Source organism: Artemia franciscana, chromosome 2 (assembly GCF_032884065.1).
Source record: "Artemia franciscana chromosome 2, ASM3288406v1, whole genome shotgun sequence".
NCBI lineage: Eukaryota > Metazoa > Arthropoda > Branchiopoda > Anostraca > Artemiidae > Artemia > Artemia franciscana.
In genome coordinates, this window is record NC_088864.1 from 14,369,611 (window position 1) to 14,395,707 (window position 26,097).

At 35.4% G+C, this 26,097-nt stretch overlaps 1 protein-coding gene across 4 annotated transcripts in view; it reads left to right on the top strand.

The window, feature by feature from the left end:
- Window positions 1-26,097, top strand: part of LOC136037649 (probable splicing factor, arginine/serine-rich 7) — a 40,849-nt gene that overhangs the window by 12,670 nt on the left and 2,082 nt on the right. For all 4 annotated transcript variants that reach the window (XM_065720378.1, XM_065720386.1, XM_065720369.1 and 1 more), the window contains exons 2-4: window positions 592-1,509; window positions 13,190-13,456; window positions 21,094-21,443. In XM_065720378.1, the coding sequence (XP_065576450.1) occupies window positions 599-1,509; window positions 13,190-13,456; window positions 21,094-21,443 (1,528 nt within the window). In that variant the 5' untranslated portion in view covers window positions 592-598. The remainder of the gene's footprint in view (window positions 1-591; window positions 1,510-13,189; window positions 13,457-21,093; window positions 21,444-26,097) is intronic.

The window sequence follows — 26,097 nt, forward strand, 5'->3', positions numbered from 1 at the left end:
TTGCATTGGTAACCTCGAGTCCTTATTCACTTGCAAAACTATTGGTAGGACAGCTATGGTCTTGATTCATCTGTTTAAAGTCCATTTTCAAATTAATGCCAAGAATTTCAACTCGACTCTTCATAAACTTTTTTATTGTTTAAGGGGAAAGAAATAGACTTGTAAGTTTCGAAAGTAGGGGATTGGTTTAGAAAAACACTTTAGACCATTATCTTCTGATCTGTTAGGAAGCCTCGTGTAGACCAATTTTAGGTAAGGTTTCTCCTATCTTCTGTATATTTGTGTTCATAGGTGGCAAAGCAATATTCCCTTGGTCGGTTAACAGAATTTTGTTCTAGCAGGACAACGACCAAATATTTGTAAAAAAGAACATTTTAAGTCATGGTTTTTTGGGGGATAGCGATGGGGCTAACCTTGGGGGGGTGGGTGAAACTTCCACTTTATATGACTGGGTCTTCATTTCCTATATATTTTTTTGTCATTTTGATACCTCGCCAGCCTAAAAATTCTGGTGCGTGCTTTTAATACCTACAGCATCTAAATATGCTCCATGACACTATCCCTATAAACTGTATTTTGTTTGTTTTTTAGGTCATTCATGATGACCAATAAGGAAGAAGATGAAGAAAATTCTAATCTCTCAATTCCAAGTCGGGTTATTCAAGTTGCCAACATTGCTGCCCAAACAACTCGAGATCAGATGCAGACTTTATTTGGATATGTTGGCAAGTTGGAAGACATTCGCCTATATCCCACTAGTCGTGACATGACGGGAATGCCTATTCAAACACGACTCTGCTATGTCAAGTACATAAATGAAAGATCTCTTCCTGTTGCTTTACAGCTTAATAACACTATTTACATTGACAGAGCACTGATTGTTACACCTTGGTTAGATGGGGATATTCCAGATGAGACACCAGCTCTAGAAATGGCTTCTACTGGAATTCCTGGGCTCCTTGAACCTAAATTGCCGAATCACTGTGTAAATCACATCCAGGGCATTCCTCCAAAGACAATGCTATCCACCTATGATCCAAATTTGCGTTTGAACAAACTGCCTCCTTATCCAATATTGCCCGCTCGTACAGATGGACGCACAATGGAGGAAACTCGACGTACCTTAGTTTTGGTGGACATTGATCCTAATGTAACTGCAAAAGAGGTTTTTGATTTCTTTTCTGAGGTTGGCTCTCAAGTGGCTTATTACCGTTTGTGTAAAAGTCAAGAAGATGAAGATGCTTATTATGGTCTTGTTGAATTTGGGAAACAAGAAGAAATAGTGAATGCATTTAAGCAGAATGGAAAAATGCTTGGAAGCAGAGAAGCAAAGATAGCACATTCGATTACAAATATACAGAAGCCACAAATGAAAAGTAGTGACGTTGTGCAGAAAGAAATTGAAGAAGCAATGAAGATGGCAAAAGACAGCTCTTTGTTATTTTCTGCTCTTGATGGAGACAAAAAGAGAAGCAGGAGCAGGAGCCTTTCGAGAGGAAGACATCGAAGGTCGGTTTTTCGTCTTCATCTTCTTTTTCTAATTAATTAATGTTTTTAGATTTTCTTAATCTTAGCAACAACTAGAAAGATAGATGTATAGATCTATTGCAACAGAAGTCTCTTTGGACCATGGCGAAAAAAAAACAGCACTTACACATATAATAATAACAAATATAACAGGAACAATAGCACATAGCAATAACAAAAACGCATAATAAGGCATATAACGCAAACAATAAAAAAAAGAATTTGCTAACCTTAACCTGCTCACAATTTATTAATGAATTTTATCCATGTACCATGCCCACACGGACAAGTTTACCCAAACTTTTAGAATCATCACAATTTCTACTTTAAAAATTTTGTCATGGAAATCGACTCATCCAAAATATGTTGAACACCTTTTTCCTAAAATCCATAATCGTGTACATAGATATAGATGTAAATATATATATATATATATATATATATATATATATATATATATATATATATATATATATATATTATATATATATATATTATATATATATTATATATATATTATATATATATATATATATATATATATATATATATATATATATATATATATATATATATATATATATATATATATATATATATATATATATATATACTAGCTGTTGGAGTGGCGCTTCGCGCCACCCCAACACCTAGTTGGTGGGGGTGCTTCGCGCCCCCCCCCCCAAGCCCCCCCGCCCGCGTAAGTCGTTACGCGCCATATTAGTTACGCGCCATTGTAGTTGTGTCCCTATGTCCCACCTGTGAATATATATATATATATATATATATATATATATATATATATATATATATATATATATATATATATATATATATATATATATATATATATATATATATATATACATATATATACATATATATATATATATATATATATATATATATATATATATATATATATATATATATATATATATATATATATATATATATATATATATATGTTTTTAACTACGTAAAACTTGCGAATATACAACATTCTTTGTTGTCCCATTGTCTGTGCATATAAATAGATTGTCAGGTTTACCGACTCTTGAACATTCAACATATAATGGTCCATGGGAAAACAATCCGTATTCAGATCTATACCTCATGATTCTAATGATTGCCCTTTAGCTTTGTTGATGGTGATTCCTAATCGACCATTCTCTGTGTCGCAATCGTCATTTATATATCCCCCTGTGCCCCCCGGCGTCCCCTTTGTAGTTTTGTCCGTGTGTCCCGGTCGTCATTTATATTCCTTGTGTCCCGGTCGTCATTTGTGTCCCGGTGTCCCATTCTGTGATTTCTCTTTGAGTGTCCCGGGCGTCATTTATACTGCTTGTGTCCCGGTCGTCATTTATATCCCCCTGTGCCCCCCGGCGTCCCCGTTGTAGTTGTGTCCCTGTCTCCCGGTTGTCATTTATATTCCCTGTGTCCCGGTCGTCATTTGTATCCCGGTGTCCCGGTCTGTATATACATTCGTTTTTTAGTTTTGTTTTTCTCCTTTATTTTTCATTTTTTTTGCTTTTTTACTTTTTTTCTTTTTTAGTTTTTTAGCTTTTTTTATTTGTTTTTAGTTGTTTTTTTCTTTTTAGTTTTTTTTGTAGTTTTTATTTTTTTTTAAGTTTTTTTAGTTTTTTTTTTACTTATGTCCTGGTCGTCATTTATACTCCCTGTGTCCCGGTCGTCATTTGTGTCCCGGTGCTTTGTTGATGGTGATTGCTAACACCTAGTTGGTGGGGCGCTTCGCCCCCCCCCCAAGCCCCCCCGCGCGCGTAAGTCGTTACGCGCCATATTAGTTATGCGCCATTGTAGTTGTGTCCCTGTGTCCCACCTGTGAATATAGATAGATTTATATATGTGTTTCAAACTACGTAAAAATTGCGAATAAACAACATTCTTGGCTTTCCCATTGTCTGTGCATATACAAAGCCGTATGTACCAATAATGACGTCATATGCAAACGCTCTTTTTACAAACAAACAAACATGCATCCACACAACTCGTTTTTATATAGATAGATAGATAGATAGATACAATACAAATTAACTGCGTAAAACTTGCGAATATACAACATTCTTCGCTGTCCAATTGTCGCTGCATATAAATAGATTGTCAGGTTTACCGACCCTCGAACATGCAACGTACAATTGTCCATGGGAAAAACAATCAGTATTAAGATCTATACCACATTTTTCTAATGATTGACCTTGAGCTTTGTTAATGGTGATTGCAAATGCTAATCGAATTGGGAATTGCAATCTTTTAAATTGAAAAGGCAGATCCGTTGGAATCATGGGAATGCGAGGAATAAGAACAGCCTCACCCTCAAAAGGCCCTGTCAAGATTGTGGCCTCTATTAGGTTTTCCATTGTTTTTTTTACGGCAAGTCGAGTGCCATTGCAAAGCTTTGGTGGGTTTATATTTCTTAAAAGTATTATTGGTACGCCTATTTTTAGTTGTAGCACGTGTGGTGGAAACCCTGAAAGATCTATGGAATTTAAAAATTCAGATGGATAATTAACCGCTTCATTTGGTTCCAAAACTGTGTCGACTGACTTGTAAAGGACTGCCTGGTCTCGAATCTTGGTCAAAACAATATTGTTGATTTCGTGGACGTCTATATTTTTGGGTGCGAGAAGCGCTCTTTCACTTAGCCGTTTATTATTTTTATAATTTTTTAGAATATTCGGAAATACTTTTTCAATCAATTCATTTTTGGAAGTCACTAAATTACAGAAATCAGCAGGTAGTTGTATACGTCCTGAAATTGATTCTACTGGGAGCTTTCCGTTTCCAATTGTCAGCAATTGATCTGAAAATGTTTGACCAGAGTCATCGTTTTGCAATCGGACACGCATATTTGTAGTTAATTTTAATATTTTTACGTGTGCCCATAAATTAGAATTTTTCAGGCAAGCATTCAGTCGTCTTCAATGGCTCTGGTGGTGCTGCCAATAGAGGAAGTTTAACTTTTCCTGAGGCGCAACACATTCCCATTGTTTCACCATTGAATTTCAAGGCCTTGCAATAGGGACAAATTTTAGACATTGTCCCGATTTGAACACATCTACTCAAGCTATAATCATCGACTGGGTTGTACCTGAATGCCAGGCGATAACTTTCAGGTTGCTCTGATTCCTCGGCACGCTTTCTTTTCTTACTTTCTCTATCAGCAGCAAGCCTGATTTCTTGCTGTTCTTGTGATTCCTCGGCACGCTTTCTTTTCTTACTTTCTCTATCAGCAGCAAGCCTGATTTCTTGCTGTTCTTGTAATTCCTCGGCACGCCTTCTTTTTTCACTTTCTCTTTTAGCAGCAAGTCTGCTTCCGCGTTGCTCTGGTAGTTCCTCGGCACGCTTTCTGTTCTTTTTTTTCTATCAGCCTCAAGCCTGTTTCCTTGCTGTTCTTTTGATTCCTCGGCACGCTTTCTGTTCTTTCTTTCTCTATCAGCCTCAAGCCTGTTTCCTTGCTGTTCTTTTGATTCCTCGGCACGCTTTCTGTTCTTTCTTTCTCTATCAGCCTCAAGCCTGTTTCCTTGCTGTTCTTTTGATTCCTCGGCACGCTTTCTTTTCTGACTTTTCTCTATCAGCAGCAAGTTTTTTGGCATGGACTCTTTGAGCATCTTCATCGGCTTTTGCCATGGTAAGTTCATCAGTCATTGTAAACTTAAACATTAATAGATTTCTACGTGAACATATGTCTTAAATATCTTGAATGACGTCACCGTTAAAGCAAAAATGACGACAACTAATTTCATGACGTCAGCCGACACAGAAACATGACGTCACCTGATCCACAGGCAGACAGACAACTTATTTTTATATATATAGATATATATATATATATATATATATATATATATATATATATATATATATATATATATATATATATATATATATATATATATATATATATATAGATATATATATGTGTCCGGTGATGTTTATCATTAATCCTATTGGTAAGATCCAGAGCTTTTTTGACATTATCATAAACAACCTTTACAGCATTAATATCAACTTTTTCATACACTTTGTTGTCACTCAAGAGGCTTAATGATTTGCTGACATACTCAGTCTCATTGAGGATAACTATTGTATTGCCTTTATCAGCTTTAGTAATTATGATATTGGTATCATTCTTAAAATCTGTGAGGACTTTCATTTCATCTTTTGTTAGATTCTCTTCAATAAGTTTCTTTTTGGAAAAACCTTTCCGTAAGGTATTAGAAACCAAGCTTCTAATATCTTTTGGATCAACATTGATTTTTGTCTTGTTTAGAGTTATAACTGACTCTACATTGGATATGATTTATTCTACTGGTATGTGTTTGGGGGGGATAGAAAATGTCCATCCTTTTGAAAGAATGTCGAATTTCTTTTGGTCAAATGTTTGTTGACTTAAATTGATGACTGCTGGACCTGGTGATACTCTAGGAGTGTGTGTATCCCTAGTAGAAAACTTCTCAAATTTAAGCTTTTCAGCTTATAGCACAGTGGATTGGTGCTCTGCTTGGCAATACGGGGCCCAGGGTTCGATCCCCGCCACAGCAAGGTTGGGTGACAAGATTGCTACTTGTTCCTGTAAAAACACCCAGCAACTGAAACGTCGATTCGACGCCCTATATGCCAGCAATGGCTCTGGAGGATCTTTATCCTTTATTTTTTTTTTTTTTAGTTTATCTATATGTACTTATTGCTATTGTAACACAACTCTTAAAGCAGAAAATCAGAGAAGCTTTGGAAATTGCTAAAAATAAATCAGCCATCAATAAAGACAATGGTGAGTTTCCATTAGTGTTATTTGGGAACCCATCACCCATAAATTGAAGACTCACAAAAAACTCCACCCCTTTCCTAAAGGCCCGACCTCTTTAAGATCTACGAGGATAGCAGCCATCAATGCCCCCACCAAAATTCGGGCCATGGCACAACAATAATTCCAGGTTCAGCTTATCATTAGTTTTGTTCAGTGTTTTTAGTTTTATTTATTTAGGGATCTTACTTTCTGACAAGAAATTTGAATTTAACCTGATGATGGCAGGCACAGGTCCTTTCGAAATTATCGTTAGAAAAATCAATCACCTGACATCCATAGCTTAGGTAAGCTTATTATCATCTATTATTATTATGTATAAAAGTCAGGTTGGCCTCAGAGAATATAATTCAATGGGATTATATACCGACTCCGAATATTAAGATAGATTATAGCGTTTCGACTACATTAATTCCAATGATATTTTCTTGCAGAATTTGAGTTTTACATGAAAAAAGGGAACAATGCCTTGGGCCTTAGACTATTAGTATTACCAGTTGTTCATAAAATGCAGATTTATAATTAAAAAAAAAATAAATAAAAATAATATAACTAAACAATTATAATAACTAAAAATAAATATAACAAATATAGCTAAAAATATATAACTAAAAAAACCATCCTAACGCCAATATCATTGATTTCCATCTAAATAGATGGTGGATATCTGATTGGATCAATCTGTGTTTAGACGGATAGATTAAACTGATTTACTCGTAATTAGTTCAACAGCAAGTTTATACCATTAGATACACTATCATGTAATATCTTGGAAAGTTGATTGAATCAACCTGTTTGTATATAGATGGATTTATTCAACGATTAATTTAACGACCAATTGACACAAATACAAGCAAATAATCCGTCATATATAAACGTTGTACAGCAAGGTTCTAGCGTCGAGATGCCGTTTACCCCCCCCCCCGTGGAAAATACCCCCATGGAACATAAGGCTTTCAAAATTCGAGGATTTTATTTGTTTTTATTTATATTTTCCGTAGGGGGAAGGAATTTTGGTACTTGTGTATTATACGCCGCTCATTCAAGTTTACGCTGTGTAAAACTCGAGAACAAACCGGTTTCTTCGTTAGTTTCTTTCAGCTTAGCATGAGACAAACAAAGACAAATGTCAGAGTAGATGTGAAATATATAATTTGGGCTATATATTTGCGCATAGGGGGGTGGGGGTAAGCATTTGGACAGTTTAAAGTCAGAAAACATTAGCTGAAAACCATGGTTGCAGCGTGTTTGGCAATTTGCAAGCTCGCTTGAGTGGCAATTCTTACTTCGTAATATGCAGAATAATTGTACCTAGCACATTTTGCATGCAGACCCGCTATACTTTACAGCTCCCCCTAATGTGCAAATATATAGCCCAAACTTGTTTCTAAAGTAACGAAGAAACTAACACAATTTGTAACTAAAGAAACTAACGAAGAAACCTGTTTTTTCTCGAATTTTACGCATCGTAAACTTAAGTGATTGGCGTAAAATACACAAGTACCGGAATTTTTTATGGAGAGAAAGCCGGATTTCCCGGTATTATTTAAAAGCGATAAGAAAGTAAATTAAAAAAACAAGTTTCTTCAACTGAAAGTAAGGAGCAACATCAAAGTTTAAAACGAACAGACATTATTACGTCTATGAAAGGAGTTGCCCCTTCCAAAAGACATTATTATTATTAGTATTATTTATTGGAAAACTCGTCATACAAAAAAAGCAAAAGACAGAGCAATAAGCGAAAGAAAAAAAAGAAGAAATATACACTGAGCGCGGAGACAAACACTAAAAAAAAAACAAAAAAAAAACAGCAGAAACATCTTAACTATTTGACCAATACCGATGACCAGGGATGGTTCAACTTCGGCAAACAGGAATTATAAGGACGAAAATAAACCGTAACTTAGTAACAAAATTTAAAAGCTACTGCACGATATAAGGTCATGACACAGACGTACAAAAAAGGTTTTGATCACCACGGAGCAAAAGAGATAGAGAAAAAGGGAAAACAAACAACAACAACATAAAAAAAGAGGCAGAGACTACTGAAATAGTACAGAATACCATTCAAGGGCAGTCATATTCACTGTTTTATTGTGTTTAGCTATTAGGTTGTTAGGCAGGTAGGTAGGTTGGTTTTATTTTTATCCACAATATAAACATAAATAAAAATAACACTACTAATAAATTATTGCAGCAAAAAGGAAGTCATAAGGACTTGTGCTTCAAATTCATGTTATGATTTATATCTTATAAATACATATCTAAACATAACAACTCATGATTAACCACCTAGCTTATCTTATATATAAAAAACAACAACACATACACATGAACACAATACAACAAAATAGTCCCATTAAATATTTTTTACCGGTTTCAGCCCCCATCCCACCCAAAAAAAAACTGCGAAGAAAACTTCAAAAACCTCCTGCCCTTAAATCTGTTATTTAAATAAAATGTTTTCAATTTATTTTTAAACCCGTATAAAGTGACAGACTCCCTGATGCTAGCCGGCAGATTATTCCAAACAGAAGGCCCCAGATTATGAACCAGATCATTTTTCTTTTTTCATGGCTAAAAAGTCGTGAATTTCTTGTATCATAATTATGGTGCTCCTGATTCATGGAAAAATAATCATGAAAATACTCAGGGCATATTCTGCATTATTCTAGCTACTGCAATATTCAGGTCAGTAATTCTGAATTAAGTTTAATAATCTTCAAAGTAAAACTATGAAGTCCAATAGAAAAAAAAGATATAAATATTTTTTTCAAGGAGGCACACTCGTGCCTCTATAAAGAGGCGACACACGACAATGTTAAGCGATCTTCGGTTCCAGTGGTCGCAGACGGATGGGGAGGGATGCATTTCGTAGCCCGAGCTCCAACTAAGAAACCTGCAAAATTTCATCCCCCTCCAACTTTTTCTTCATGGGGAAAATCTGGCCGAAAGTTTCGACCTGTCAACCCAAGCCCCCCTTTAACGTTGTCCGATCGGGCTGAAATTCACAAGTTAAGGTCCCCTAGGGCCCAGGAGCTTATCCGCGAAATTTCAGCTTGATCCGATAACTCCTTCCCTGTTTTCCAGAAACCACCCATTAGCTATTTAATTAACGGATTTCTCTCCATAAGAGCCCATGTTAATTTGAAATTTTTAAAAGCTATTGAGAAGTTATATTTACACACATGCAAGTTATTAGCTCAGTTGGTAGAGCGTGAGACTTTTAATCCTCGGGTCAAGGGTTCAAGTCACTTACGGGCGGTTTTTTTTCACAACATCAAAAAAATTTTGATAACACCTGGACAGCTTATCATTTGAGAGATAACAGAATATTAGCTTCTTATGAGCAAAAGAAACATTTCGGTCATTCTATCTATTTTTTTCTATTTTATACAATGATTTAAAAGCGAGGGGGGGAGGGGGGGGGGTTCCTCTCCTAATTCCTGTACGAGGAGTACTCCTGTACGAGGAGTACAGGACTTATTAAATTACATCCACCATGGATTGTAGAAAAACGTACAGAAATAATATGAAAAAAACTTCGTTTTCTTAAAGAGTTAAAGAGGCTGCGTCCCAAAGTCGAACCTTAAAACGTACAGGAATTAGAAGAGGCAGTTGGGGGGCTGCCGCCCCCCAAACCCCCAGCTTTTAAAGACTCTTTTGTACAGGTTTTTTGTTTTTTTGCTAACCCCCCGCTCTTGGCTTCGGAAAGGCCCTCTTTTAATTAACAAAAAATTGAAATGAATGAATAATGGAATAACTTCGAAAAATGTTAAACACAAGAGGACAGGAGAACCATTGCACCGAAACTAGTAATTAGTAACAATGAAGTCCCCCCACAAAAAAAAACCTGTCCAAAAGAGTCTTTAAAAGCTGGGGGTTTGGGGGGCGGCAGCCCCCCAACTGCCTCTTCTAATTCCTGTACGTTTTAAGGTTCGACTTTGGGACGCAGCCTCTTTAACTCTTTAAGAAAACGAAGTTTTTTTCATATTATTTAATGAAAAGACTATGTCAAATAAAAAAATGGACATTGTCTTTTTCATAGAAAAAATATTTTATATCTCTTGAAAGGGGGCAGCCCCTTCCATATACGTAATAATTTCAGTTCGTTTTAAGGTTCGATGTTCCTCCTTACTTTCAGTTGAAAAACTTGTTTTTTTTATTTAATTCCTTACAGATAATATTTTTGTAAAGAAAAGTAAAGTCATTTCACCAAAAATGAGCAGAAATAAAGCCAACTCTTCAAAGTAAAACCTATGGAGTCTAATAGAAAAAAAAATTCGATGAAAAAGACTAGGCTATGTCAATAAAAATGAACATGTCTTTTTCATAGAAAAAAAAAGATGTTTTACATCTCTTTGTTGTTTTTTTCTATTAGACTCCATAGTTTTTTCTTTGAAGATTATTTGACTTTATTTCTGCTCAATTTTGGTTTAATGAGGCTCTTTATTTTTCTTTAAAAAACCTGTTCCGTATGTTTCCCATTAACAAATACTGTCTGTAAGTAATTCAATAAAAAAAAGGTTGTCAACTGAAATTAAGGAGCAACCTCAAACCTTAAAACGAACAGAAATTATTACGTATATTAAAGGGGTTGCATCCTCCTCAAGACCTTGCTCTTTACGCTCAGGTTTTTCTTATATAGAATTTTAGAAGAAATTTGTTGTTCTAATTAAATGGTCATTGTGTTTCAGGAACCGTTCTTAAAGAATTAGGACATAAGTCAAAACTTTAGCGTAATGAGCAAGGTCTTGTGGAAGGGGCAACTCCTTTCATATATGTAATAATGCTGTTGGTTTTAAGTTTTCATGTTGCTCCTTGTGTTCAGTTGAAAAAACTTGTTTTTTTTTAATATTTAATTTCTGATTGTTTTTAAATAATACCGGGAAATCCGGCTCTCTCTCCATGAAAAATTTCGGTACTTGTGTATTATACACCACTCATTCCAGTTTACAATTATTAAAACTCGAGAACAAACTGGCTTCTTCGTTAGTTTCCTTGTTACTTTAGGAACAAACTTGGGCTATATATTTGCACATAAGGGGGGGGGGGGGGGTAAAGTATTGCGGGTCTGCATTCAAAATATGTTGGGTGCAATTATTTTGCATATTATGAAGTAAGAATTGTTTTCTGACTTCAAATGTCCAAATACCCCTCCCCCCACCTTATGTGCAAATATATAGCCAAAATTATGCATTTCCCATCTGTTCTGTCACTTGTCTTTGTCTTGTCTAGTGCTAAGCTGAAAGAAACTAACGAAGAAACCTGTTTGTTCTCGAGTTTCATACAGTGTAAACTTAAGCGAGTTGCGTATAATGCACAAGTACTAAAATTCCTTCTCCCTACGAAAAAAACAACAACAAAATACTTAAAAAAATTCTGAAATTTAGAAAACCTCATTTTCCAAGCGGTTATTTTCCGGGTGGGGGGGGGGGGTCAAACGCCTTGAACCCATCGAGATATACGAGAGAATGTAGTATGCTTAATTAAGGTTGCTGAATGGCTGATCTATTGTGCTATTAATATTATCTTTTTTTGTTTGCAAAAGCACTAGATGTAGCAATTTTCTGTCAAATGACCTTTTAAGCACCCTCTTATAATATTTCAGTGCCCTACTAGCGGCGACGGGGAAAAACGACTAAAAAGATGACACAACTGTTTCCCGTGGGAGACAAAAATCTTTCTTTTTGCTCAATATGGGGGAATATAATTCTATTAAATGTGGTTTTCGAATATGGAAATTCCAATGGTAAAGTTTTAATTGTTGTGAGTTTTAATGCTATTCTAAAGATTTTCATAAATTTGTTTTACAATAAGCTTTTATGCCCTTAAATTTAATCAAAATAATGGTTGACGTTCCTGAATCAGCTTCAAATGGTGATTCTTTATCACTTAAAAATTATCCCCACTTGGTTTTTTTCTTTTTTGTCAAAAACGCGTTTTTGAATTTTCATTTTCAATGGGCTGTAGTCATTCCTTACTAGGTTGCAGCACATGCTGCAACCATGGTTTTCAGCTCATTTTTTATTAATTTTCTCATATAGCTAGAAAGGTGGTTATTGCTGGTTTATGATGTAACATCAGTACTGTCTCTAGTCATTATCTTTCCTTTCTTTTTAAAGGCAATCTCCATTTGGAGATTTTTGCAAATCTGTAAAGGTGCATTTTCTGCAGCCCATCTTTCGCCATTATTCAATTTTTAGCAGTGTTACGCAAAAGTATGGTAACCTCTACGGTTGCTTTTGTGCTAATCTGCCAAGCTGGAAAAGTTATATTGGTGTTCATTTGAAAAGAATTCAGCATTTTCTGTTCCACATTTGCAGAAAATGCCATTTGCAGATTACAGTTTATTATTTAAACTTTTCCTGTAAAGGGGATGTGCACGGAGAAACAGTAACTACGTGGAAAAAAAATCTTGTGACTCTAAAATTTCGCTCTTTTTGTGGACATAATAACACAGAACGTCTGGTGTAGCTGAGTTTTTTGTTCTTTTAGATTGGTGTAAAGTTTCACGCATGAAGTCTTAAGACCAATCAGTTTTTAAGTGTAGGATTGTTTGCCTGGACAGATGTAATAGATAATAAGATTGGCTTATGAAAATAATATTTTTTTTTGGGGGGGGGGGAATCCTCTATCTTCCCCCTCCTCATCTTGGATATTGCCTTGGTCAAAGATGCAAACCAAACTATTAAATTGAAGCTCACATTTTCCAATCAAATCATGAGGCAGTAATCTTTCTTTTCCTCAATGCTTCTATCTTCCGTCTTGATATGTACTCTCTTAGTGATGATGCTAAATTTAAAGGTTTTAATCCCCTTGTTCTGATTTTTCCAGGTCACCAAGGTCACGTTCTCGACGTCGGTCTACCTCTCGGCGTCGATCTATCTCTCGACGTCGTTCTATTTCCCGACGTCGCTCAGTGTCTCGAAGAAGATCCAGATCTCGTCATCGTACTAGAAGCCGAAGTCGTGGGAAAAGGCGTCCGTCCCCTAGTCGCCATAGAAGACGAACTAGAAGTAGAGATAGGAAAAAGCGTTCGAGAACTAAAAGCAGAGATCGGGACCGACGAAAAGTCAAATCTCCACGAAGATCGCGTTCGAGGTAATTTTAGTATTCAGTATTTTTAGCGTTCCTTTCAGTATTCGTAATTTTAGCGTTTTAACGTTCCGTTCAGTATTCGTAATTGTTGCGTCCCTATGTTACAAAGTAACTAAAAATGCCAGATATGTTGGTAAGAGACCTACAGATACTATTTCGTTTGGGTAGTTTAGTTTCAAGTTGTTCAAGTCACTGTGTCAGAGAAAAATGTCCTATAATTCCCTTCTCATTCTCCTTTCCGAGTCGAGCTATATTCGTGCTTCCAGATTAGGGATCGATTATTTTTCCTTATGGAATACGTTAGTGGTGGAGATCTTGAGTTTTACATGTTATAGGTGGGTAAATTCACTTGCTGAAATTGGCATCTCTTTGTTCTTTCTTGATTCTCAAGGAGTCATCCACCAAGACCTAAAGTTAGGTAATGTGCTGGTGGATCAGGACGGACACATCAAACTAGCAGATTTTGGGTCGGTATCCATGAACATTAAAAAAAACTCAATGAGCGGTACCCCTTCTTTCGTTACCCCAGAGATGATTTGGCAAAAGCCATATGGCAAGACTGTAGATTGATAGAGTTTTGGTGTCCTTCTTTTCCTAATGCTTACAGGAATACCACCTTTCAGGGGTGACAATAGATACGAAATTTATTCTGCAATCGTTGAGAATAGTATCTCCTGTCCCGAATTCATGTCGAAAAAAACCCAATATACTTTCCAAGGGTTTTTAACGAAAGATCCAAATAAAAGATTTGGCTGTGGGTCAAAAGGGGAAGACGACATTAAAAATCACCATTTCTTCAAAAATATTGACTGGTCAAAAATTGAAACTAGACATTTCGAACTCCCTTTCGAATCAAAAGTTGGTGATAAGAGGAACGTAGAGAACTTCCTTACACGCTTCATAGAGGAAAAACCGAAGTTAACCGCTTTAAGGGAGCTCATGTTACAGCAACTTAATGGTAAGGAATTTGATGAATTTGATTCTGTTAGACAAAAATTTTGAACATAGTAGTGAGGTCAGCTAGATAAGACATAAAAAGTGTCTAAAAATGGACAAATTGTCATGAACGAGGTACGAAACATAATGTCTTCCTTCAAGTATAATTAAAACTTAAAGACTAATACAATTATGCCCTGCAGTCCCGGAGATTAGGCATCGTCCCATGACTGGCTTCAACAAGGTATGACCTGTGAAATATATGGAATATATTATGGAATATGTATTCTTTAGGGAATACATGCTTAATGAGTTTTCGACTTGTATATTGTACGGTTAGCCTCAAAGTTATAATCAGCAAATTGAGAACCTTTAAACATCATGCTTTGTGAAAAGCAACCCTTATTTTTAAAATTAGCGCTCAATGCATGTAGAGTTTGTACATTCAGCGGTCGAATTTGAACGTCTGAAACGATTAATATTTGATAGTATACGTTATAACGTAATATAATGATTAATATAACGTAATGTAATAACATATAATAATATAATAAATAGAATCTATATATATAAAAATAATTTGTCTGTGTGTGGATCTGTGGATCAGGTGACGTCATGTTTGTCCGCATATGACGTCTGAATTATTTCACACTATTACAAAATAAGAAAAAAACTAAAAAAGGTAAAAACTACAAAAAAAACTAAAAAGAAAAAAAAAACTAAAAAAGCTAAAAAACTAAAAAAAAACTAAAAAAAGGTAAAAATCTAATAACTAAAAAAAAAACTGAAAAAAATAAAAAAAGGCAAAAACTACAAAAAAAATAAAAACTAATAAAAAAACTAAAAAAGCTAAAAAACTAAAAAAACTAAAAAAAACTAAAAAAAGGTAAAAAACTAAAAAAAACTAAAAACTAAAAAAGAAAAAAACTAAAAAAAAGGAAAAAACTGAAAAATAAAAGAGAAAAAGAAAACTAAAAAAATATGAATAAATATATATAAAAATAAGTTGTTTGTGGGTTATGTCTGTCTGTCTGTCTGTCGAGTGACGTCGTGTTTGTCCGCATATGACGTCTGAATTATTTCACACTAATACAAAAGAAGAAAAAAAACTAAAAAAGGTAAAAACTACAAAAAAAACTAAAAACAAAAAAAACTAAAAAAGCTAAAAAACTAAAAAAAAAGGTAAAAAACTAAAAACTAAAAAAAACTGAAAAAACTAAAAAAAGGCAAAAACTAAAAAAAAAACTAAAAACTAATAAAAAAACTAAAAAAGCTAAAAAACTAAAAAAACTAAAAAAACTAAAAAAAGGTAAAAAATAAAACTAAAAACTAAAAAAGAAAAAACTAAAAAAAAGGAAAAAACTGAAAAATAAGAGAAAAAGAAAACTAAAAAAATATTAATAAATATAAAAAATATAAATATAAATATAATATAAATTAGCAATCAACAAAGCACCGAGACACAAATGACGACCGGGACACAGGTAGTATAAATGACGACCAGGACATAAGTAAAAAAAAAAACTAAAAAAACTAAAAAAATGGTAAAAACTACAAAAAAACTAAAAACTAATAAAAAAACTAAAAAATCTAAAAATCTAAATAAACTAAAAAAGAAAAAAAAGAAAAAAGGAAAAAAATAAAGGAGAAAAACAAAACTAAAAAATGAATGTATATACAGACCGGGACACCGGGATACAAATGACGACCGGGACACAGGGAATATAAATGACGACCGGGACACAGGGACACAACTACAATGGGGACGCCGGGGGGCACAGGGGGATATAAATGACGACCGGGACACCGGGACACAAGGAATATAAATGACGCCCGGGACACTCAAAGAGAAATCACAGACTGGAACACCGGGACACAAATGACGACCGGGACACAGGGAATATAAATGACGACCGGGACACAGGGACATAACTACAAAGGGGACGCCGGGGTGCACAGGAGGATATATAAATGACGATGGCGACTCAGGGAATGGTCGATTAGCAATCACCATCAACAAAGCTCAAGGGCAATCATTAGAATCATGAGGTATAGATCTGAATACGGATTGTTTTCCCATGGACCATTATATGTTGCATGTTCAAGAGTCGGTAAACCTGAAAATCTATTTATATGCACAGACAATGGGACAGCAAAGAATGTTGTATATTCGCAAGTTTTACGTAGTTAAAAACATATATATATATATATATATATATATATATATATATATATATATATATATATATATATATATATATATATATATATATATATATATATATATATATATATATATATATATATATATATATATATATATATATATATATATATATATATATATATATCTATCTATATTCACAGGTGGGACATAGGGATACAACTACAATGGCGCGTAACTAATATGGCGCGTAACGACTTACGCGCGCGGGGGGGCTTGGGGGGGCGCGAAGCGCCCCCACCAACTAGGTGTTGGGGTGGCGCGAAGCGCCACCCCAACAGCTAGTATAAAATAAAAATATAATAGTATAATAAATAACGTAACGTGATATGATATAACGAAATATAACGTTATAACGATTATAGCGTAAGGTCAGTCCCTGAATAATCCTCGATTGATCTTGAGTTAAAGAGGAACGAGATGCATATATTTGCGAATTTTGAGGGAGGAATTCAATTCAATAGTTTTATTCCAGCTGGTATAAAAAATAATGAGATAATGGTAACGCTAGGTGTAGAAGAGAGGCATATAATTTCTCAAAAAGCTCATTATCTGATCCTAATGGACGCTTTTGCCAGGAAAAACGCGTAGATACGTGTGGTGGTGAAACGTTAGGAAACGAACATCGGTTCATAACTCAGTAGTACGAACACAATGAAGCAGTTGATGTTTATGGAGATTTAGAGTATCATTTTACGGCACTTAATGTTACGTAAATTCTGAACAGTATAACAATAAAGAAGAGGCAAACCCTAAAATATTGGTGCAGCACGCCCGAAAAGCAGTTTCTTAACCTCGAATGGGATATCACAAAATCAGCAGAGCAGCATATTTCGTCTGAGGTGCACCGACCTCAGAGAATGGTGAATGTACGCATCGTCAAGCAAATGCTTAATAATGATGTACCCTAGGTAATGGAATTCCTACAGAAATATCAGGTTATTCTGCAGAATCAGAGGCATCGAAGAGGCGAAAACACACAGCTTTATTGTTGGACAAATTAGACAAAATATTAAAATCAATAGAAAGTAGTTGAGCTTCGCTGCAGTTATGAGAGTGAAGAACCCATGTCTAACGACAGAAGATCTGTCTGTGCCTAAAATGGTTGTTTGAAGGAGGTTTGAGACGAGAACAAGCAACTCCAATATTGGGAAGGCCGAAGAAATTGGAGTAAACCCAAACATGATGAATAGTTTCTACAAGAATATATACAAAATTACCAATAAAAACCAGAGTAAAGAGGAAGTTTTAGGCTTGAGGCAAAACAAAAGTGAGCCCTTGTACAAGAACCCCTTCGCCGAAAAGTGAGCAAAGTAAGCCCTTTGCTGTAGTTATGAGAGCGAAGAGCCCACGTCTAACGACAGAAGATCTGTATGTGCCTAAGATGGTTGTTTGAAGGAGGGGTGGGACGAGAACAAGCAACACTCAAAGTTGGAAAGTTAAAAGAAATACGCTGCATTGGTGATGGCAAAGATCTTTCATCCGAAAACCCGACGAGTAAGTTTCAAAAATCGCTCATCAAAAATTCTATAAAAGAAGAACCGTCAGATAATTGGCTGCGGGATGGTTCAAAGTTATGCTCAAGTAAAGAGCCTTCTTCTTGTGATAAACAGGATGAAAATGACAGTACGTAGAATTTCAAAAAATATAACATAGAAGAAGTATTTCTGCAAAAACAAAAACTTTGTCCAGGACTTATCTTCTGATAGTTTGTGGAGACTCGGTACAAAGCCTTGCTAAGAAAAAGAGTCTTCTTCCAGTAGTAAAAAAAATATGCCAGAACCAATACTTCAAATATAAAAAAATTTGAAAAATAGAATCTGTCACAAAAAGGGGGTTCAATGGAAATCGTTTACAATAAAAAACCCAGACAAATTGCAGTTTCTTATGCATATGTGCCACCGTGTAGAAGAGGTACGGACTACCAAAAAGAAGAACCATCACAGAATCAATGCAAATTATGGAGTCAAGAGGGCTGGCCGAATGAGACCAAATGTTTCCAAAATATCGTTTGAAACACTTCCGTCATACACATGATGGCAAGATTGAAATTCTGTCTAATGAATGAATTCTAACTAAATGTTTTGTTCTGTTATTTCTGTTATAATGCGTTAAATAAATGTACAAAGAATTAACGTTTTAAATTATACAAACAATGGGTGATATAAACAGCAAGACTCATAAGAGTGAGAAGGTTAGATGTCAGATACTTTAAAGAAGTAAGTTTTTCGGTAAAACTCAAGTCAGTTTTTTGGTGCCTAGCTTGTGCCCCTTAGTAGTGGCGTTATTCATGGAAATTGGGGAAAGGGACAAATTTCAAAATCAGAAGGTGGGTAACTTTATTTTCCTTTCAGTAAAAGCATCAGAAAAAACATTTTTCAATAAAGATACCGAAAAAAGGATTAATGAAAATCTAGGAGAGGAAAAAAAAATCGATGGTGGTGGTATCGCCCCTTCTTGTCTACCTTCAAATAGGTGTCATTGACATAATAAATATAAGGGCGACAAACATCGATAGAGGCGAAAGATTTAAGGAAGGTTGGGCTTATAAAAATATCCTCTTTCTTTTATACATAGTAATGCGAGATGGCAATGGAATCTCTGAAATAGAATGGCTCAAATGTCGTATCTTAAAATTCTCTTTTAATAACCAATATTTTCTTTGTAAACTTCAGGTCTATTCTTTTTATTAGTTATCTAAAGTTAACATCGTTTCTTAATAAAACGTAGAAAGTGAGATGGAATGACATTTTCTTTACAAAAATGGGTTTTAGATGAACGTTTTCTAGTGTAAGTGTCTGCTAGTGTAAGAGGGTTTCCGTAATCATCCGTCATTTCCTGTGACGAAAATATATGTTAGGACCTTTCTCCACACCAGTACCCATAAATTGCCCTTTTTGGATATATTATAAAAAATATCGGATAATTTTAAAGAAAGATCAATAAATCTCTAATGTGCTTTTTGCAAAAAAAGTGTAAACTTAATTTGCTCCTTGACTTGAAAAACGAAGCGAGAAGATGGGCAGACTAGGACAAATCTGAATAAAAAACGATTTATTCTTCTTATAAGTAGTAAGGCTTGTCATGCTAAGGAGAGCCAAGAAAGTGTTTCAAGTAAGAGAATGCTAAAGTTTGGTGTTTCCTTGCCAGCTCGAAGCCCCTCTTTTCTATCATGGCCACAGCTACAACCACAACCTAGGCCGCATCCTGGGGGTTGTTACCGGGATACCCCTCCCACCTGAAATTTTTGTTTGACTCGTAAAAAAGTAATAAAAATGCGTTTAAAACTTTTTTTGACGTGTTTTGTTAAATCTTCTCCCACTTCGGAAAAACACCCCTTCCCCCTAACAAAAATCCTTGATATTTGAATCGTGTCATGCTAAGGAGAGCCAAGAAAGTGTTTCAAGTAAGAGAAGTAAGTAAGAGAAGTTTCAAGCGGAACAAAAATCGTGTTCCGCTGACGCTTAACACGATTAATTAAGCTTTTTTACGCCTGCAGTTTATATTAGGGAAAGGTATTTTCTTGTTCTTTTCTTATTTTGCAGTTTTTCAACAAGGGGAAAACTATTAATTTTGGGTTGCAGGGGCATTAGGCATCCTCCAGTAGAATGACATTCCCCAGGATGCCACTTGGCTGATCAGTTTTAAAATAATGTTTTGCAATTTCATCCGCCCGATAGTTGCCCTGAATTCCTGTCTGGCTGCATACATAAATAAAATAAATGAAGTTTCCTTTAAAAGTGTTTATATTTAGAAGCTAGCCAATGATACTACACATAGAATCTTGCAATACTTGATATCGAGTTTAAATTAACTATAATTGTTTGTGGTTTTGACCTTGGTAATAAGTTGTTTATGATGTGCTAGACGGATATATTTACAGGATTCATCGTCGTTGAAACTTCAAACAAATCATTAAATGATCCTTGATTAGACTGAATTGTCAGACTTGAACCGTCTACGAAAATAAAAAAAAAGGTCCTTCTGAATAATATTATCTAATCCAGTGAACTTCTTTCGAAGATATTAGATGGAAGTAAGTTCTTATGTCAGTGCAAAAAATTGGTGCTGATTATATGCGGTTTTCAATTCCAAGGAGTAATGCGTGGGTATGGGGGGGGGGGGGGCAGGGATCCGAAAGAACAGAAAACTTTTTCTCAGGGTTGGTAAGTATTTCCAAATTCACAAGCTAAACCTTTATGGAAACGACTTCAAAGCAAGCCATGTAGTGTTTGAGCTATTAATTTCATTTTTAAAAGTACTTAATGGAAACGTGATTTCTTCTCTCTTGGATTGTCGACAATCCACTTTCCCAATGCAGGAAGTTGGTTCCTTTTTATGCTTATCTCCTTTAAAAGACAAGCGTAAAGCACTCACACTTTAAAATAATTTTTATTTTGCGACTAGTGTATGTGCTACTGTTTCAAAGAAGAAGAATACAATTACAGTTCTTTTATCTAAGTATATATTTTCATTTCAGATCAAAGCGGGAAAAACGTTCTAGAGACAGAGATAGTGGGAAAAAAGAGAAAGATTCTACGCCATCCTCAGTGGCAGAGTCAAGGAGTAAATTGGAAAAATCCAGTTCACGTCGTGGCAGTCGTAGCCCATCAAAAAGGAAGTCAAGGAGTATATCAAGAAAGAGATCGAGAACTCCTATCAAAAAAAGGTCAAGAACTCCAAAAAAGAGAAGGTCAGAAGGTCGAAAATCTAGAAGCATTGAACGTCGAAAGTCTCGATCACCAGAACGAAAGAAGTCTCGTACACCATCGAAAAAACGCTCACCAAGCAGAGATAGAGACAAGGACAGGAGGAGGCGCTCTTCTCCAGGTATGGCAACTCAATAGGTGTCGCATATAGGGGAACATCTATAGACAGTGGGTGGGGAAAAAGAGTATGGGTAACTTACAAGAGGGGCAACTGGTGCTAGGGTAGATAAAAATCCTCAAAACCATCTTGAGTTTGGCGATACTTGGCGTTTTTCAGTGCAATAATGACAATAACTAGTTTAATTTTTGTAGTTGTTAAAATTAGTGTAGTAATAAGTGTCTGATCTGAGTTCTTGACAGAAAAAACAATTAGAAAGCTTAGAAAAATGCCAAGTGCTAACTCACAAGTTTCTTGACAGAAAAATGATTAGAAAGCTTAAAGAAAATGCCAAGTGTCGCCAAACACTAATGGTGTGGATATTTTTTTGCCGAAACTAGCGCCAGTCTCTGCTCTTATAAGTAACCCTACTCTTTGGATGAAGACCCTTAGGGTTTAGATCTGCATATAAAGGCAAACCAAAATCACAAAGTTTGTTTGAACTCATGACAGAAGAAACTCAATTACTCTGATAGTGGTTGTATGAATTAATGATTACAAACTCCACTTACCATATAAGTGTTAACTGAACTAGAAAAATTTAAAACAGCTTGATTTACGTTTTTTTAAAACTCGAATTTTGTTTGAAACTTCTATTTACGATTGATTCAACATGAAATTTGCTGAAAATAAGTAGGTCAAGCACTCGAATCTTTTGTCGACTATAAAACACTTAGGATTACAGTTACCATACTGAAGTGGCGAAAGAAGAAAATATCCAAATGTCTGAATTCGAAAATGAGACAAAATAAGGAAATCGCAAACACGTGGAAAATAACGACAAAAACAAAATAAACTGTAATGACCCGTCTAACAGTTTAACCAAAACAAAAGAAGTATCAAGTATCAAGGCTTTTTGGATGATTTAAGGATTTAAACTAATTCGATGTCCCTGGACCAGTAAGAGGAAGGAAGTCTTACGTAAATGAAAGTCGAATAGTCGCACAGGAAACCATGCTTTTTTACGTTTATTTTTAAACATGGCACTGGGCATATCTTGAGAAACTCTCGAAAGAACATATTTCAAAAGTCAGGGATTTGACATTTGACGCACCTACATTTAGCTAGTTACAAAATTTCCCTACACATAACTCTTCTGTTTCGAAACGGTTTTTTAGAAAGACATATTGTTCTAGATAAGTTCTGCGTATGTCAGATGACGCGAATTTCGAAAAGTAAAGAAAGATCTGGGGGCTTTCAGTGCGTGTCATCCAGTTTCGGTGTCTCACTTCCTTTAAATGTTTCACTCGGCAACTTTTGAAGAAATTAAGAAATAGGATTCAGTTCCGCCACATGAATTCGCGTAATATCAGTAACAGTTGAGTAGAGATGTACTGTTTGTCCTTGTCAGTGTTCTTGCTAATGTGGAAAACGTAGGGCTATCTTAAGTCTATGCGCTCTAGGTCGTGAAATTTCGCGTAAACATTTGCGATCGATCGATGCATCTGGATCGAGGCTTAGGTCTCAATGGCCCATTGCCTCCACCCTCCAGGTGGTCGAGTTTGTCGAGTCACACTATTAACCCGTCATAAGCCAGGACTTAGGTCTAAGCGACACCAGGATTTAATCAGCGCGGTTGGCTCTCAGCTTGGGTGGCTCTTTGCGTAAGTTATGTCAAAGCTAATGAAAAAGTTTTGAATTTAGCATTTGCCGGTTGGCTCTGATCTACGTGTATGAACAAAATTTGTTATTTAAGGGCACATTTTCCATTTAAGGGCAAAAAAAGGCTTGATAAGCCTACCTTTTTTCACATTCTTAGGTGTGTTAGGCAAGGCACAATCACGTCATTAATATTTCTTTGTAAATTCGCCATCCCTGCTAAGTCTATTATCTAGCTTACACGTATATTTAGTGAAATTGATCCGTCACTTCAAGTTTGCAGACAACGTTTTAGATTTAAGTTGCATTATAGGGTTAGTGCAACTTAAATTTAAATTTTGCAACAATACAACAATACAATAATATTTTTTTGGGGTTATAATTTGGTTATTTCAGCAAATACTTTTGGGTTATAATTTGTTAATTTGTCAACTTCAACCTATGAAGTTACCCAAATGGGTATTGTAGGTTTGGCCTTAGTTTTAAGTGTTGAGAAGACGGTTGTAGTTACTCTTAATTACTGTGAAGAAGCTGCTGGGGATGTTCGTCTGAAACTCGTGTTATATTTTGTCAAAGCCCTAAATGTTTCGGGTTGTAAGGGTTCTTTAGTGAAGTTATTATAATGAGTATCTGAAGTTTTAGTTTTTAATGTTGAGAAGGTGGTTGTAGTTCCTTTCATTTGCTGTAGTGCTTCTGTTGGACCATTTTCCCAACTATTTGCACTTTTTGTACCATGTTGAGCCATCATATGCTCGTGTTCCATTTTCTTAAAATGTTAAATGTTTATTGACTTCGATGGGAACAAATGTGTATGAAACAAATCTTCGATGGGAACAAATGGGGACAATTCTTCGATGGGGACAATTCTTCGATGGGGACAATTCTTCGATGGGAACAAATGTTGACAATTAGATAAAAGTTCCGCATTTGATATGATTGAATTGCCTCTAACCAAGGTTGCAACCCAACTCAATATACGGGCATTCTTGTCCTGTTAAGATCCGATTTTCTGCTTATTTTACAAAGCACGGTCAGCAGTTTTGCTCAAGCTGTGAAGTAACGCCACCCGTTAGCGGAAGACATAAATACGGCCTTATTTAGGCTTAGGTAACATTTGCGTTACAAATATTTGTGAAATCAAAGTTACACAAGTTGCTTCAGTGCCATTTTGTGTCTTGTTTGTAATTCCTCGAGTTCAACTATGTTCAACTTGCAAATATAAAATTTATAAATCCAAGTCAAAGTTTTGGTTCGTAAATTGTAAAAAACAAAAATTGAAGCTTAGAACATCAGTTTTTCCCTTTGTAACCGAAGAGTATGGGTAACATATGGTTAACTTCTACGTTGCTTAGTGTCTATGTAACGTTGATCCGAAAAAGATAGAAAAACATACTATTACTAAGCAATAGTTGAAAATAATTTAGTATTGATACCGATGTCTTGGTCTTTCATTCCACTCCTATAGTTCAAGTGTGACGTCAAAATGAAGATGAAATCAAGAATCCTTCCATGCGTCCTGTGTTTTCATCCACATACTCCCCATCCCCCTAGTCGCAAATGTTCTAAAGTTCTAAAATGTTTTGTTAAAAACTATATATTCTGAACGTAGAAGGGAAATAAAAGATCAAATCACTGTAATAATCAAGATGAATGGGATGAACCAACGAAAATAAAAAGAATGTTTAAATATACATTGATATCAAATCCTGGAAACTTCAGCAATTGAAGATTGAGGACTTATTCAAGATCATATACTTAATTTCAAAAAATGACTACCACAAGCCCCGAAAGACCGAATTCGCATTTCGGAGCCATAAAACCGTAGAAATAAAAACCACCATAAAAATAGCACAATAACTAAAAAACTGGCTAAACAATGTCGAAAACAACAAAATCAGAAAGGCAAAGCCATTCGTTATTATAAAAAAAGAAAAAAAGAAGATGATCAAGTGGCAAAATGTCAGAAAGGTAAAAACGAAAACAAAACTAAAAAAGAGTGCGATAAAATTAGCGTTGAATAGGTTTAAAATAGAACATATAAACAAAGGGGAGGGAACAAAAGAATCAAACGAACATAAAACTTGGATATCACCAGTACCAAAAAAAAAAGAATAAAATCCGGAAAACTTGCTGTTTATTTTATCACTGGTGAAGGGGACAAAGGTTTTTTCATCCCTGGAGGTTAAGCACCGGATGGGGGACAAGATAGGAACGGGTTCAGAAACAATACGTGGCAGGCGATGTCTGGATGGGGAGAGTGTCCTGGGGAAAATGTTTTCCGTACGAAGGTTATTGCATTTTTTTGCAAAACAAAGGCACAACGTTCCACTCCTGTGCTCAAGAGTTTCCAGTTTGGCCTTTTTTAGAAGGAGCGAGTATGGTACCTTAGCTTCTTTAAGAATTATTCTCGGGGCTCATTTTGAATGGATTCGATTTTTTTTATTCATCACGGGAGATGACAGGATGCCAAACTGGACATACATGTTCAAGAAGCGGGCGGACAAAGGAAGTATAGATCCGTAAAGAATGGGGTGGGGGGACGTTAAATTTGTTCAAGAGCTTAAGGAGAGACATGGAAGCATTAGCGTTATGGACAATGTCTTTAACATGGATATCCCACTTTAAATTTAGAGGAAATTGTAACCCCAGGTAATTTAAAAGAAGACACAGAAATATCTGGGGGGATAGGGTTGAGGAAAATGGGCGAGGTTTTAAGGAAACATAGTGGTATTATCATTGATTTAGAGGGGTTTACTCTCATGTCTAAGACCGCAGCGTCATCTGCAATATCATTAAGGGTACTTATAGGGTTGCTTACTAGGTTTTGGTAGCAGGTTTCCACAATCGTTAGGTCATCCACAACTTTCCATCTGACGGGAAATTCCTTAGCGAGGCTATTTATCATAACAGAAAAAATGATGAGACATAGGAGAGTACCTTGGGGTACTCCATTGTGAACAGGGAGGGGACTGGAATAACGATTCTGATATTTGACTATATCTATTTGATAAAAAGGAGG